The 14,290-nt window shown below is 49.4% G+C and overlaps 1 protein-coding gene across 1 annotated transcript in view; it reads left to right on the top strand.

Moving 5' to 3' along the window:
* The first annotated feature begins 761 nt into the window (after positions 1-761).
* Positions 762-14,290, top strand: part of Ahrr (aryl hydrocarbon receptor repressor) — an 81,073-nt gene continuing 67,544 nt past the window's right edge. The window contains exons 1-2 of the mRNA XM_027943920.2: positions 762-829; positions 12,062-12,243. Coding sequence (XP_027799721.2) covers positions 765-829; positions 12,062-12,243 — 247 coding nt within the window. The 5' untranslated portion in view covers positions 762-764. The remainder of the gene's footprint in view (positions 830-12,061; positions 12,244-14,290) is intronic.

Genomic DNA, 14,290 nt, shown 5'->3' with positions numbered 1-14,290 from the left:
CTTTGTCCCTGGTGATGCTCCTTGTTCTGCAGGCCACCTGATCGGCACCTCATGCGGCTGCCGGTGTCTTCAATTGGCATCTGTGGGGTGGCCCTTCTGTCCCTTTACTCAGCTTACCTCTGTCTTTAGTTCCCAGGGTCCAGCACACATTTCTGGTGTTTTCATGACCACTCCTGGTGCAGTTGGGTGTGTGTCTGTCTCCTCCTCCAAACAGCATGTGCCTGAGGTCAGATGAGGGCGTCTCAGCACCCCCAAGGCCCGGAGCCTGGGCCACTGCTGTTGTCTGAGGAAGTCTAATTAGGGCTTTGATACCCTAACTGCTTGGTAAATCAAGACCCTCTAGGTGAATGGGGCTGTTTCCCTCAGGTGGGGGCAGGTGAACTGGCCGGCCCAGCTGGAGGCCAGAGTGGAGCCGAGCACACAGAGTCAAGCAGAGGCTTTCCACAGCAGAGGGGAGGCCATGAAGAGAGACCCTTCACAGCGCGGCTCCTGAAGGTGGCTCCTGGGCCTAGGCCCTCCTCCCCAGTGCCTGTGAGGAGCTTTGCTCAGACCAGCGGCGGACCAGTGGCTCTGCTGCAGTCTGATAACCATGCCTAGCTGCCCTGCACTGGGGTCAGGACAGTGTGGACCCCCAGAGCAGAGTGGCCTCAGCTGACCTTCCTGATGCTGGTGGCTTTGGGACATCGTGGTGGACTCTGGAGGGATACCTGGGGTCCTCTGGTGCTTCCAACTTGATTTGCCCTTTTTCATTTTCAGGCCCAGAGATGATGATCCCACCGGGGGAGTGCACCTACGCGGGCAGGAAGAGGAGGAAGCCGGTTCAGAAGCAGTGAGTGTGACGTCTTCTGCCCGGCGGCTGCCACTGGGGACCTGTGCTTTCACTGAGAAAGGGAGTTCAGGGAGGTGGGCGCAGTGGGGCTGGGCCCGCTGGTTGCCATGCGCGGGTCGCCTCTGCTGCTGGCCCTCTGCAGAGGGTGCCAGAAGGGTTCTAGAACCTCATGCCCTTCAACACCTGGGAGGCCCTATGGGGAGGACGCCCAGAGCCATCTTGCAGGTGGTGCCCACGTGGTGAGGAGACTCCCTGGGCTTTTCCTGCCTGAGGGTGTGGGGGATATAGTCAGCACTAGATGGGACCCGGGACTCCTGTGCCCAGGGACACAGACACCTCTGTCCTGGCCCCTCCACCTGCCAGGAGGGATGCAGGGGCACGCCTCCTCAGGAGGCCCAGAGGCCGTCGCCAGCCGAAACTGTGTGTGACAGTGTGGACTGTGGTCCAGTGTGTGATGCCATGTGCGGCTGAGGGCCTCTGTGATGGAGCAGACCTCCTCCGTGAAGTCATAGTGGGTTCAAGTCCCCTGCCCACGCCAAGGCTGGTGAAGCTTCCATTGACCTGTTGGGGGCTGGATTTGGGGAGGCAGCTTCTCCCTGGTGGCATGTGGAGCTGGAGCCTCCTGGGCTGCAGGCCTGGAGAGGGTCTGTGTGCCGCAGTCTGGCTGGGCACGATTCAGGAGCCACTTGTCAAAAGAAACGAACTTTATTTTTAGAACCACACACACCAAACAAAACAGCTCCTCAGGAAAAACCTCAGAGCCCAACTGCCACAACCGGCTTCCCACAAGCCTCTCCACCTCCCACAATCCTCCTGCTCTTGAGGCCGATTGGCTGGGTCATGTGGGCGGAGCCAAAAAAGTCCCCCAATGAGCAGCTCCGTGGTCTGAAAGGGCAGGGAAACAGCACAATGAGCATCACCACAGAGGAGCCAATCAGCTAGATGTTGCTGGGGCTGCTGTGAGCCAATCATCAGCTGGCAGTCTGAAAGGGCGGGGAAACAGCCCAATGAGCATCACCGCAGAGGAGCCAATCAGCTAGATGTTGCTGGGGCTGCTGTGAGCCAATCATCAGCTGGCAGTCTGAAGTTTGCTGGCAGCTGGAAGTTTGCTGGGGCCCCTTCAGCTGTGGCTCTCAACATCTCCCCCTCTCTGTTTAAACAACAAGCATGTGGCTTAGGGACCGTGCCTGCCTTAGGTTGTCCAATATTACATATGATCCTTACCCGTTAGGTTGGTACCATTGCAATTGGATCTTACCCGTCACTGACTACCGGTCCAGTATACAGCCACACCTGTGGAGAGGTCTTTGTACCAGCGGGGGGCGGGGGGTGAGGTTCTTTGCCTCACCTCTGTTCGCCCCCAAATTTTAGCTGAACGACCATGACAAGCAGAAGGGAGGAAGATACACCAAGCCAATTGATGGCTCCTTTTGGAAAAATTGTACCACCGATGACATCATCAGTAAAAATACCCCAACACTACCACAAGTCGCTGCACCAACAGATAGTTCACAATGCATCACAATGCATACAAGTGATACATAGTCCAGGCAAGTTCTGCAAGCAGTTCAGTGATGGCTCCTTTTGGAAAAATTGTACCACCGATGACACACCATCAGCATAAATACCCCAACACTACCACAAGTCGCTGCACCAACAGATAGTTCACAATGCATACAAGTGAGTTCACAATGCAAGAAAACAATTTTCTTTTCTTTTTTTTTAGAAAACAATTTTCTTAACAATGTACCTTATCTTCAACAGAATTATTAAATATAATGGAAAAGAAAGGTGAAAGTAAACAAACAGATCTGTTAACCTCCTTTTTTGTTCATATATTAAAACAATCCTCAACAGCTGTTTACCCAATTTAAATTAAGCCATTTAAATCACTTGAAAAAAAAATATTTGGATCCATTTTTTCATGAGCGCTCATCATATATGATATATGGACATACGTACATTCAAACATATAACACAAAACACAAATGTGCACACATAATATAATACATACAACACATAACATAATAGTAAAGGCCTTATAACTTTTTACAGGTGAAATGTCCATTGCAATGTTTAAAAACTCTATAGTCAAAAAAATAGAACTGATCAGCAAAACATTAACCTAGGTCTGTATGAGCTCAAAAAACAAAATAGAACTTCATGATATGGCAAAGGGCAATAATAAAATAGATATTGAAAAAAGCATCCTGGTTCTGTCACAGATGTAAGAATAGCCAAACTGGAGTTTTGGATATCAGTTGTTATGGATTTGAGCCAAATCATCTTCTTTTTGGTCTGTAGAAATCGCTTTAGTTAATCTCTCTGGAATCCAAATCGGCTGCTGTTCTCCCTGTGGAAACACACAAACAGACCCCCGACTCCAGACAATTACTGGGTCAGGACCTTTCCATTGTCCTGTTAGAATATCTTTCCAAAGTACCTTAGGCTTATGTACATTTTTTGGACACATATGTCTTTCCGCAGCACTAAGTCCTGATGAATCCAAATTTTAAAAGTTTAGAGTAAAAAAGGGTTATTTTAAGTTTATCTTTGGGGAACATATACCCCTTCCCAATTCCTTCTTTTTGCTTTAATAAGTACATTTTAATAGTTTGATGAGCTCTTTCAACTATGCCTTGTCCCTGTGGATTGTATGGGATTCCTGTTATATGAGTAATGCCAAATGTTGAGAAAAATTGTTTAAAAGAGGTAGAAGTATAACCAGGGGCATTATCTGTTTTTAACTGTTTTGGAACACCCACAGTGGCAAAATTTTGTAAGCAATGAGCTATAACATCTTTAATTTTTTCTCCAGCATGAAGGGAGCCCATCAAAAATCCAGAAGAAGTATCAACTGTAACATGCAAATATTTTAATTTTCCAAATTCTGGCAAGTGTGTGATGTCCATCTGCCAAATATGGTTAGGTATCAATCCTCTAGGATTGACTCCAAGATTAACTTGTGGTAAAAAGGTCACACAATTTTGACATTGTTTTATTATTTGTCTAGCTTGTTCCTTAGTTATTTTAAAATGCTTTTGTAAAGTATTAGCATTGACATGGAACTTTTTATGAAAATTTATAGCTTCTTCTAGTGTAGAGAAAATATGTATGTCATGTGTAGTTTTATCTGCTAAATCATTGCCCAAACTAAGGGCTCCAGGCAATCCTGTATGTGCCCTGATATGTCCTATAAAGAATGGATCTTTTCTGTCCCAGATTAGACTTTGTATAGTGGAAAGCAAAGAGAAAACAGTAGAGGAAGGGGAAATCCTACCAGCATCTTCAAGGGATACTATAGCATTAACTATATACTGACTATCGGAAAATAAATTAAATACAGAATCTTTAAACATCACAAAAGCTTGTAATACTGCATTAAGCTCTACCTTTTGAGCTGATTGTTTGGGTACTAAAAATGTAAAAGTTTGATCAGGGGTAACTACTGCTGCTGTACCATTATTTGACCCATCAGTGAATATATTTGGAGCATTCATGATAGGTGTTTTTCTTGTCATTTTTGGAAAAATTACAGGATGCAATGACCAAAAAGACAATAAAGGGTTAGATGGTAAGTGGTTATCAAATGAAACATTAGATTTGCACATGATTATTGCCCAAGTATTTAACTCATTAGCTAACTCATCAATTTGATCTATAGTATATGGAGTAATAATTTTATTGGGAGAAATTCCAAACACTCCCTTTGCTGCTTTTATTCCTTTGAGTATTAATTGTCCTACAGCCTCAGGATACCTAGTAAGAATAGTGTTAGGAGAATAAGATAAATGTATCCATAATAATGGACCTTCTTGCCAAAATACTCCTGTAGGAATATTTTTTGTTGGTAGTACAATAAATAATAAAGGCAAACTTATATCAATTCTATCCAAATGCATATTTTCCATATATGTTTCAATGATTTTTAATGCCTTTCTTGCTTCAGGCGTTAACATGCGAGGTGAATTTGGATCTGATGGACCTTTTAGGATATCAAATAAAGGTCCCAACTCTCCTGTTGGTATACCTAGATAAGGCCTTATCCAATTTATGTCTCCTAATAACTTTTGAAAGTCATTAACTGATTTGAGTTGATCTACTCGTATTTGAATTTTTGGTGGACGGACCATGGTTGAGGATAATAGAACTCCTAAATAATTAATTGGAAAATTTAATTGTACTTTATCTATTGCTATCTCTAGATTATAATTTTTTAATAAGTTTGTAAGTATGGCATAACATTCTAGCAATGTGTTTTATCTTTGTGTGCTAATAATACATCATCCATATAGTGAAATATTTGTAGTTCAGGATTTTTATTTCTAAGTGGCTGGATTACTTTGTTAATATAAATTTGACACATAGTTGGGCTGTTAGCCATCCCTTGAGGGAGTACTTTCCATTCATATCTCTGATCAGGACCTTCATGATTCAGTGCAGGGATAGTAAATGCAAAATGTGGACTATCCTCGGGATGAATTGGAATTGAAAAAAAAAACAATCTTTAATATCTATAACTAAAACATACCAGGTTTTTGGCAAAGCAGACAACTGAGGAATCCCTGATTGAGCAGGTCCCATAATAACCATCTCATTATTAATGGCTCTTAAATCTTGCAATAATCTCCATTTACCAGATTTCTTTTTGATGACAAAAATGGGAGTATTATGGGGAGATAGGGAAGGTTGTATATGTCCTTCCGCTAATTGTTGTTTGACCAGGTCATGGGCTGCTTGTATCTTTTCTTTAATCAGGGGCCACTGAGGAACCCATACTGGTCTTTCTGATTTCCAAGTAATTTTTATTGTCTCAGTGGCCCTTTCTGAAAATCCAACCCATGTCTGTCTGTTCCTTGATCTATTTGTATTGGTGCTGCTATACCTTGTTCTTGTTTTTCTAATCTTTTTCCTTTCCTAAAACCTTGTCTAGCCCTAATAGTGGGTGCATTTTTGTTGATGTTATTTGTTAATGTCAAACCTAATTGATCTAGGACATCTCGTCCCCATAAATTTATAGGAAGATGATCCAATACATATGGCTGTATAGTTCCTTCACATCCTTCAGGATCCTTCCAATCTAATACCATTGCACTTCTATGGGGATTAGTCGCCACTCCTAGGCCTCAAAGCGTTTGAGTGGCTTGTTGTAATGGCCAATGTTTTGGCCATTCTTGACGAGAGATGATGCTAAGGTCTGCACCTGTATCCAGTAGCCCATTAAATTCATGTCCTTGAATATTTAGTTTTAGCATGGGGCGAGAATCTAAATTTAAAGAAAGCATAGCCCAGTCTATACCTGTGGAGCCTAATCCCTTGGAACCTCTTTCTACAGCACGACTGGAAAATTTATCATGTAGGCTGGGTATTATTAGTAACTGTGCTATTCTATCTCCTGGTGAAATTACTGATATACCCTTTGGAGAACTGGCTATAATTTTTATTTCACCTTCATAATCGGGATCAATTACCCCAGGACTTATCATAAGTCCTTTTAGAGTAGAAGAACTGTGTCCCAATAATAAGCCTACTGTTCCTTTGGGAAGAGGTCCTTTTACTCCTGTGGGAATGATCTGAACTTCCATCTTTGGAGTTAGTACTGCTCTGGCGGAGGCGCAGATGTCCAACCCTGCGCTCCCTCTGGTTTGTCTGATGAGGGATCTGATGGACAATGTGTCCTGGGCACTACCCTGATGGGGTTGCTGGGTTTCTCCAGTGCTCCATATATTTGTGGTTTTGGGCCCCGGAGCATTGGGCCTCCCTGTCCATTTTTTGGCAACGGAGCCCGATGCCTTTCTCCACGATATCGTGGATAAACACCTGGTCCTTGTTCGTTTTTTGATAATGGAGTACCCTCTATGGTGGTTTGAGAACGGCATTCATTAGCCCAATGTCTCCCTCTACGGCATCATTGGCAAATACCCGGTATTCTACTCCTTTGATACCTAGTTTTGTGAAACCCTCCTCCTATGGGGCAATTCCTTTTAAAATGTCCTGTTTGTTCACAATTGTAGCATGTTCTTGGCCTGGCATCTAAAGCCTGTTTTACTGCAGCTGCCACAATTTGCCCTTGTTCATTAATGTCTCTGGCATCTAAAGCCTGTTTTACTGCAGCTGCCACGACTTGCTCTTGTTCATTAATGTCTCTACATAATTTAATATATGTGTTTAAATCTTCATGTTTCCATGGTCTAATGATATCTCTGCACCAACGATTCGCTTGCTCATAAGCCAGTTGTTTTATTAATGGCATTGCTTATTCTGTATTCCCAAAAACTCTGGTAGCTGTTTGAATAAGCCTATCTACAAATTCAGTGTAAGATTCATTAGCTCCTTGTATTACCTTAGATAATTGACCTTGTAAACCTCCATGTCCTTGTAAAGTCTTCCATGCCTTAACTGCATCTACAGCAATTTGTGCGTATACACCAGGATCATATGCAATTTGTTGCTGCTGATCCTCATAAGGTCCTTTTCCTAACAACATATCTAGATTTCTCTGAGGATAACCAGCTGCTGCATTTCGCCTAGCCGTCTCCTTGCGAAATTCCTCATTGGCAACCTTCCATAACAGGTATTGTCCTCCATTTAGCACAGCTTTACACATATTAGCCCAATCTGCTGGCGTCATGTTCAAGTTGTTAATGGATTCGACCATGCTTACAGTGAAGGGTGCTTGAGGACCATAGGTTGTTACAGCCTCTTTTAGCTGCTTCACTGTTTTGAAATTTAAAGCATAGTGAATTCGCTGCCCTCCTGCCTCAAATACAGGGCATGTTAATATTTGAGATCTTGTCTCAGAATCCCAACTATCAACTGCGGGGGTTGGGGACCTCCCAGCATATGGAGGCGGCCTTGTTAGTTGGACACTTACGTCCTCTGGTGATAGAAAGGTGTTAGTAGCAGTCTCCTGTAGAGGTGGTGCTGTTGGTTGGACACTTACACCCTCTGGTGATAGAAAGGTGTTAGTAGCAGTTTCCTGTTGTAACTTTCCCCCTGATGGCTTTTTCTGCTTTACACTTTCTTTCTCTGTCTGACTAGCTTGAGAGGCCTTCTCTTTTACTTGAATTTTTACCTCTGACTAGTTTGAGAGACCTTCTCTTTTAATTGAATTTTTTCCTCTGTCTGACTAGCTCGAGAGACCTTCTTTTTTTTTTTTTTATAAAATGTCACTTTATTCTTTAAACTGTAATATTATATGCATTCTTTTTTTTTTTTTTTTTTTTTTTTTGCTGAGAGACCTTCTTTTTTACGTGAATTTTTTTCTCTGTCTGACTAGCTCGAGAGACCTTCTCTTTTACTTGAATATTTCTACTATAACTATAATACAACCCAACAAGATAACACCAAACAAAACTGAAACAGAGTGAAACAAAAGTGGAACAACAGAAAATCATTATAATAGCTTTTCTATCCTCCTGAAATGTCCATCCATCCTTTCTCCCTATCTATTCCTCAGATGTGAGCGGTTTTTCTTCCGTCTCACTCATCTCCAGGGACAGGCAACTTAAAACAAAAGTGAAGCAAAACAAAAGAGGAATCTTAAAATGGCTACCCATCCTCTCGCCCTGCCCTCAGGGGCGAGCAGTTTACCTTGTCACTTACCCTCAGTTGCTCCCCGTGCAAGCCACCAAATGCCGCAGTCTGGCTGGGCACGATTCAGGAGCCACTTGTCAAAAGAAACTAACTTTATTTTTAGAACCACACACACCAAACAAAACAGCTCCTCAGGAAGTCCCTCAGAGCCCAACTGCCACCACCGGCTTCCCACAAGCCTCTCAACCTCCCACACAATCCTCCTGCTCTTGAGGCTGATTGGCTGGGTCGCGTGACTATCGATCGGCACAGGTCCTCAGGGGCTGAGCTGGACACACTAAGGAGGAGCTGGGGTGTGGAAGCATGCTCCGAGGGTGGGGCAGAAGGAACGTAATGGCCACCCAGCTGAAGTGCAGAGCTTGGGCAGTCCGGGGCAGCAGAGCTGAGCTCCCTGCCTGTCGGGCAGAGTGTGAGTGAGCCCTCAGGCATGTGCTTCTACCTGCCCATGTTCTGGACAGGTGAGCCCCTCACCTGGTTGGGACCCCAGGGGACGGCTGGTCTCCGCAGTTGGTCCCCTCCCCGAGGCACCTGAGTGTAGCTGCTTCTCATGAATCCTCCTGAGGTGTGTGTGGGTAGACCAGCACAGGCTTCCCTCTTCCTGCGAGTGAGGCGCTGCGGTGGAGCCGGCTGGTGTGTGGCTGAGCAGCGCCGTGCCCTGCCAGCCCTGCTCTGTCATCGGCCTGTGAGTCTGCAGCTGCAGGTTCCTGGGCTGTAGCACAGATATGCTGTGCAAGTGATGCCCACCCAGGCCTCCCACATGTCCCTGTGGGATGGGGACGTGGGTGAAGGACACACCAGCTGCTGCTGCTCACCCTGCCGCAAGCTCAAGGGCTTTATCCCATTAGGGTCTTCTGTCCCCATTGCCACCCAGACCTGGTATGGGGCTGCAGCAGGCAAATCAGACCCCAGGCCTGGTGCCAATGTCGGGGGTTGGCGGGGCTGCTGGTCGGCGGCAAGGGCCGGGATCTGGTGGTGTCACCCTCACTAGCATCAGAGCTGGTGCAGTTTAGGCTTCCTACCCCTAGCCAGGAGCTTGTGATGCAGTCTCCCTTCCTTGGCCTAGAGTGCCATGTCACCTCCTCGGCCAGGCCTAGATCCACTGTGTCGCCTCCTCCGCCAGACCTAGACCTGCCGCATCTCCTCCCCAGCCAGACTAGAGTTGGCGCATCTCTTCCTCAGCCGGACCTAGAGCTGCCATGTCTCTTCCTGGGCCAAGTCTAGAGCTGCCGCGTCTCTTCCCTGGCCAGATGGCATCTTCCCCTCGGCCAAGCCTAGAGCTGCTGTCTCATCCCTGGCCGGACCTAGAGCTGCCACGTCTCTTCTGGGCCAAGTCTAGAGCTGCTCTGTCTCCTCTGCTGTGAACTCTGGGTGGAAACCCGTGCTCATTTTCCTGAGAGACGATTCATGTTTTTGTGCTTCTTACTGTGGCAGCCTGCTGGGCATCGGGGACCCTCCTGTCCTCTCTAGGGGTGTCTACTTTCCCCAGTTCCCACTTCACTTGTGGAATCTTTGTCATGCAGAAAACTTGAACTTCTGTGGAGCTGAGTTTGTCATCTTTCCTTTGTGGGTGATTAAACTTTACATCTGATGACGAAGAGCTTCTGTGTTTCCAGTTAAGAGGATTTTCCTGTTTTATCTTCTAACACACACACACTTTTTAAAAAAAAATTTAGACCTTTAAGCAGTTGGACTCTCGCTGAATGGCTTTACTGACTAGCCAGTTTTCACACTGACCTGAGGGGGTGCTGGGCAATGTGGAATTGTGGTTTGAGGGGTAATGTGGACAGTCACTGTGTGAGTCTGCTCTCTTTTACTGAAACAAAGTGCCTCCGCTGGGTACTGTATAGAGAATGAAGGTTGGTGCGGCTCACATTTTGAGGCTGGGAGTCCAAGGCGTGGTTCTGGCTCTGGGAGGCCCCTCAGCTGCCTGGCAGGATGGGTCATGGTGGAGGCATGAGTGGGAGGGGGAAGGACTCCATCAAGCCCTTGGAGAGTGTCACCTTAGGACCTCCCCCGGCCCCGAGGTCCCACATTGAGGCCCAGTGCCTCAGTGGAGACCACGCCTCCAGCAGGGAGCTCTGGGGCTCTGAGCTCGGCAACTGCTCATGCTCACACACTTTCAGGCTACTGTGCAGCGAGGAGGCTGAGGCCAGCTGCTCTGGGGTGGGCGTCCCCGTGAAGGTGGCTGGGTCCATCCTGTGGGAGACCGATTCTGGGAAAGAGCTGCACTTGGCTCTGTCGTTGGCGTCCAGAGAGCCCCTCCTGCAGCCCCTGCTGGTGCTGGCTGCCACATCTGCAGGGGCTCTGGCCTCCTTGCCAGGGCTGAGGGCTGTGGCTAGGTGTGGCCTGGCATCCTGGTCTGCACGTGGGTGGGCTCAGGTCTGCCTGTGCCGTCTCCTCCCGGAAGGGGCAGGTGGTGAGGTGTGGAGTGTCGGGCTGGCACACAGCCACAGAGGGACGTGTGGAGATTCCTGGGCACTGGCACGGGGCCACAGCAGCTCCTGAGCACCCCCAGGCACAGGGTGCAGGGAGCACTGGCCCTGGGGGGCCATGTGATTCTCCGTCGCAACGACTGGTAGCGTGCTCCTCCCTCCACCTCCCGTCCTCTGGGGTGGCTGAGCCTCCCCGGGGACAGTGTCGAAGCTCGGAGCAGCCTGGAAGTTGCTGCTTCCCTCTTCACTGGGATGTGACTGAGGCACACGTTTCAGTTCAGCGGGTGAAGTGAATGGGCTGACGGAGCCTTGCTGACGAAGCCATTTTCGAATCAAGATCACGAACATTTCCATCACTCCAGGTTTCCCGGTGCCCCTTGGGGACCCCTCCACCTCTGCCCCAAGCAGCCTCTGGGCGGCTTCCTGCTGCTGTGGATGAGTTTGCATTTCCTGGCATGTTGTGCAGATGGGATCGTGTGTTGTGCGTTGGGCTCCTCTGCTGGTGCGGTGGGTCTGGGATCGTTGTCCTTCTGACGGCCAGTGGTATCTGGCCACATGGCTGTCCCGAGGGTGTTACGTGCTGGTTCTTCCCAGGTGGGGCAGTCCCTGTGAGCACAGACCTCTGGTGCTGCCGAGGAGCGCGCCCAAGGTGGTTAGAGATGCCCAGGGGTGGGTCTGGGCTCACCACCTGGGGGGACTCCCTTTCTCCTGGAATGCATCAGCCTTGTCAGGCAACAGGGACCCCTGCAGGAGGTGGCGTGAACACAGGGTTTCCATGCACCAGCCTGGGCCAGGCGTCCTTGTCCTGCTGGGCTGTGGCACAGGGAGGTGAAGAGCATGTGACCCTCCTGTCCTCTGCAGCTGGTCTTTTTTTTTTTTTAATATTTTAATTGTAGATGGACACCAGACCTTTATTTTATTTACTTACTTTTTATGTGGTGCTGAGGATCAAACCCAGTGCCTCACATGTGCGAGGCAAGCGCTCTGCCACTGAGCTACGACCCCAGCCCTGCGCTGGTCTTTGTCCCCAAGCTGCAGCCTGAGGCGTTGGGCACTGGCTTCCTGTGCGTCTTCAGGAAGGGGTTTCAGTTCTCGTCAGCACTTGCGGCTCCTCTGCTCATGTTCCTAGCAAGGCAATTCCAGAGACCAGGTTTCCCGCCCCTGAGGCCAGAGGCTCCTGCCTAATGTGGTCTTTTTCCCACAGGAGGCCTGCCCTGGGGGCCGAGAAGTCAAACCCTTCCAAGAGGCACCGGGACCGCCTGAATGCAGAGCTGGACCACCTGGCCAGCCTGCTGCCCTTTCCCCCCGACATCATCGCCAAGCTGGATAAGCTCTCTGTCCTGCGCCTCAGTGTGAGCTACTTGAGGGTGAAGAGCTTCTTCCAAGGTAGGACTCACCGCAGCCACCTGGACCTCATCTGACCCCACCTGTGTCCACCTGAGTGCAATGGGTCTCACCTGGGCCCAACTGTGACCGGGAGAGTGTGGTGTGCGGTGCATGTGCATCTCCTCCTCCCGCCTCCCCAGACTGCCTTGCTCAGCCCATGCTCAGGCCATAGGCTTTCTCTGGGGCCAGGTTACAGGGCGCTGGCTGCTCCTCCACACTCCTAGGCAGGGCCTTTCCACCACCTTGATAGGACGGCCCTAGGTGCACTGAGCACTGGGAGCCAGGGTAGCTCTGAGGAGGCCTGGATAGACCTAGCCCTGGGCTCCCACACCAGGGACTCCAGAGGGGCAAGGGGTCTACTTTATGAAGGAGCAGGCTCAGCCATGGTCAGAGGTAGGTGTCTACTGTTAATTGTGTGATTTGCCCTGGGCACCGTGGGTGCTGCAGCTGCTGGGGTGCATACCCCCTGTCTACACTCCAGGTCAGACCCCCTGCCCTGGGCACTGTGGCTGCTACAGCTGCTGGGGTGCATACCCCTGTCTACACTCCAGGTCAGGCTCCCTGCCCTGGGCACTGTGGCTGCTACAGCTGCTGGGGTGCATACCCCTGTCTACACTCCAGGTCAGGCTCCCTGCCCTGGGCACTGTGGATGCTACAGCTGCTGGGGTGCATACCCCTGTCCACACTCCAGGTCTGGCCCCCTGCCCTGGGCCCTGTGGGTGCTGCAGCTGCTGGGGTGTACCCCACCTCACCCACAGTCCAGGTCAGGCCCCTCCCCAGCTGCACTGGCTCCAGGCACCCTGGGCGGCAGGGTTAGTGCCCTTCCCCAGCGGGTTGGGCCTTTGTTCTGTCCATCTCTGTCCACCAGGCTTCTGCTTTCTGTCATACTTAGAACTGTACCTAGTTTCTCCTTAGCATATGACGTAGGTGATGGCCAGGTTCTGTCTTGCCCTCCTGCTTTCTTAGACTTCCAGCTCTGGGTGGTCCTGGGCCGGGATCTCAGATGGCCTCGAGAAGACTACACGTGTGGACTGGGGGCTTTATGCTGCGGGAGGGTTTGGGGAGGCTCCGGCAGCCTCTGCTCTGTGCCTACGGGTTTGCATTAGGCAGGGTGGGTGGGGCCGTGGATGCTGTGGGGCATGGAGAGGAACATGGAGAGGAAGGCTCAGCACTGACATCTGAGGCAGCTGTCCTGCTCTGGTCTTCTGTGGTCCTCTGCCCAGTCCTCTTACCCTCACCCCAATCCCCACAGGAACTGTGTCCCAAGGCACTTGCAGAGCTTGTCCCAAGTGGAAAGGTGACGGCACACTGTGGTTCTTCTCTGGGTTTCCAATTTCTTGTGGAAATGCCCTGGCTTTACCGTTTCTCCACCCAGACCAGGTTCCTCCCACCCAGCTCTGCCTGGGTTGCCTGCGGCCGGGTCAGTGCCCACAGTTTGCACATCTTCTCCAGGAGGGTCTGTGTGTACAGAAGGGTGTGTGTGTCGTCTGACCTTGCCACCTGTGGGCAGCTGGAGTGGACTCTGCCCTCCAGATCAGATCCGCTCTCCTTGGAGCTCCTTTTTATTAATGAACCATGTGAGCTGGGCACAGTGGGGCACACCTGTGATCCCAGAGACTCAGGAGGCTGAAGCAGGAGGGCTGCAAGTTCAAGGCCAGCCTAGGCAATGTAGTGAGACCCTGTCTCAAAATAAAATAAAAAGGGCTGGGTGTGTAGGTCAGTGGTAGAGGGTTCATTCCACAGAAGTGCTAAAAAATGTATATATGAAAATAAATAAGCCAAATGGGCTAAGTGAATCCCAGATGCCATGGGGATAGTTAGCAAACATCAAGGACAGGAGGGGCAGCCTCCGTGTCTGGGCAGCTTGAGGTGTGGTCACTTCACCTTCCTGGCACTGACACACACAGACTCAACCTCTGGCTCAGATTGGGCTTCCTCGCTGGATGGATGAAAAGAGCCCCAGTTCTGCTGCCTCTGGCTGGTCCCCCCTGAACCTCCACACTGAGCGAACAGACAAAATGAATCCCTGACTCACACCTAGCTCCAG

This window comes from Marmota flaviventris, chromosome 5, assembly GCF_047511675.1.
Source record: "Marmota flaviventris isolate mMarFla1 chromosome 5, mMarFla1.hap1, whole genome shotgun sequence".
In the NCBI taxonomy this organism is placed as follows: Eukaryota; Metazoa; Chordata; class Mammalia; order Rodentia; family Sciuridae; genus Marmota; species Marmota flaviventris.
This window is presented reverse-complemented; position numbering and strand designations above follow the sequence as displayed.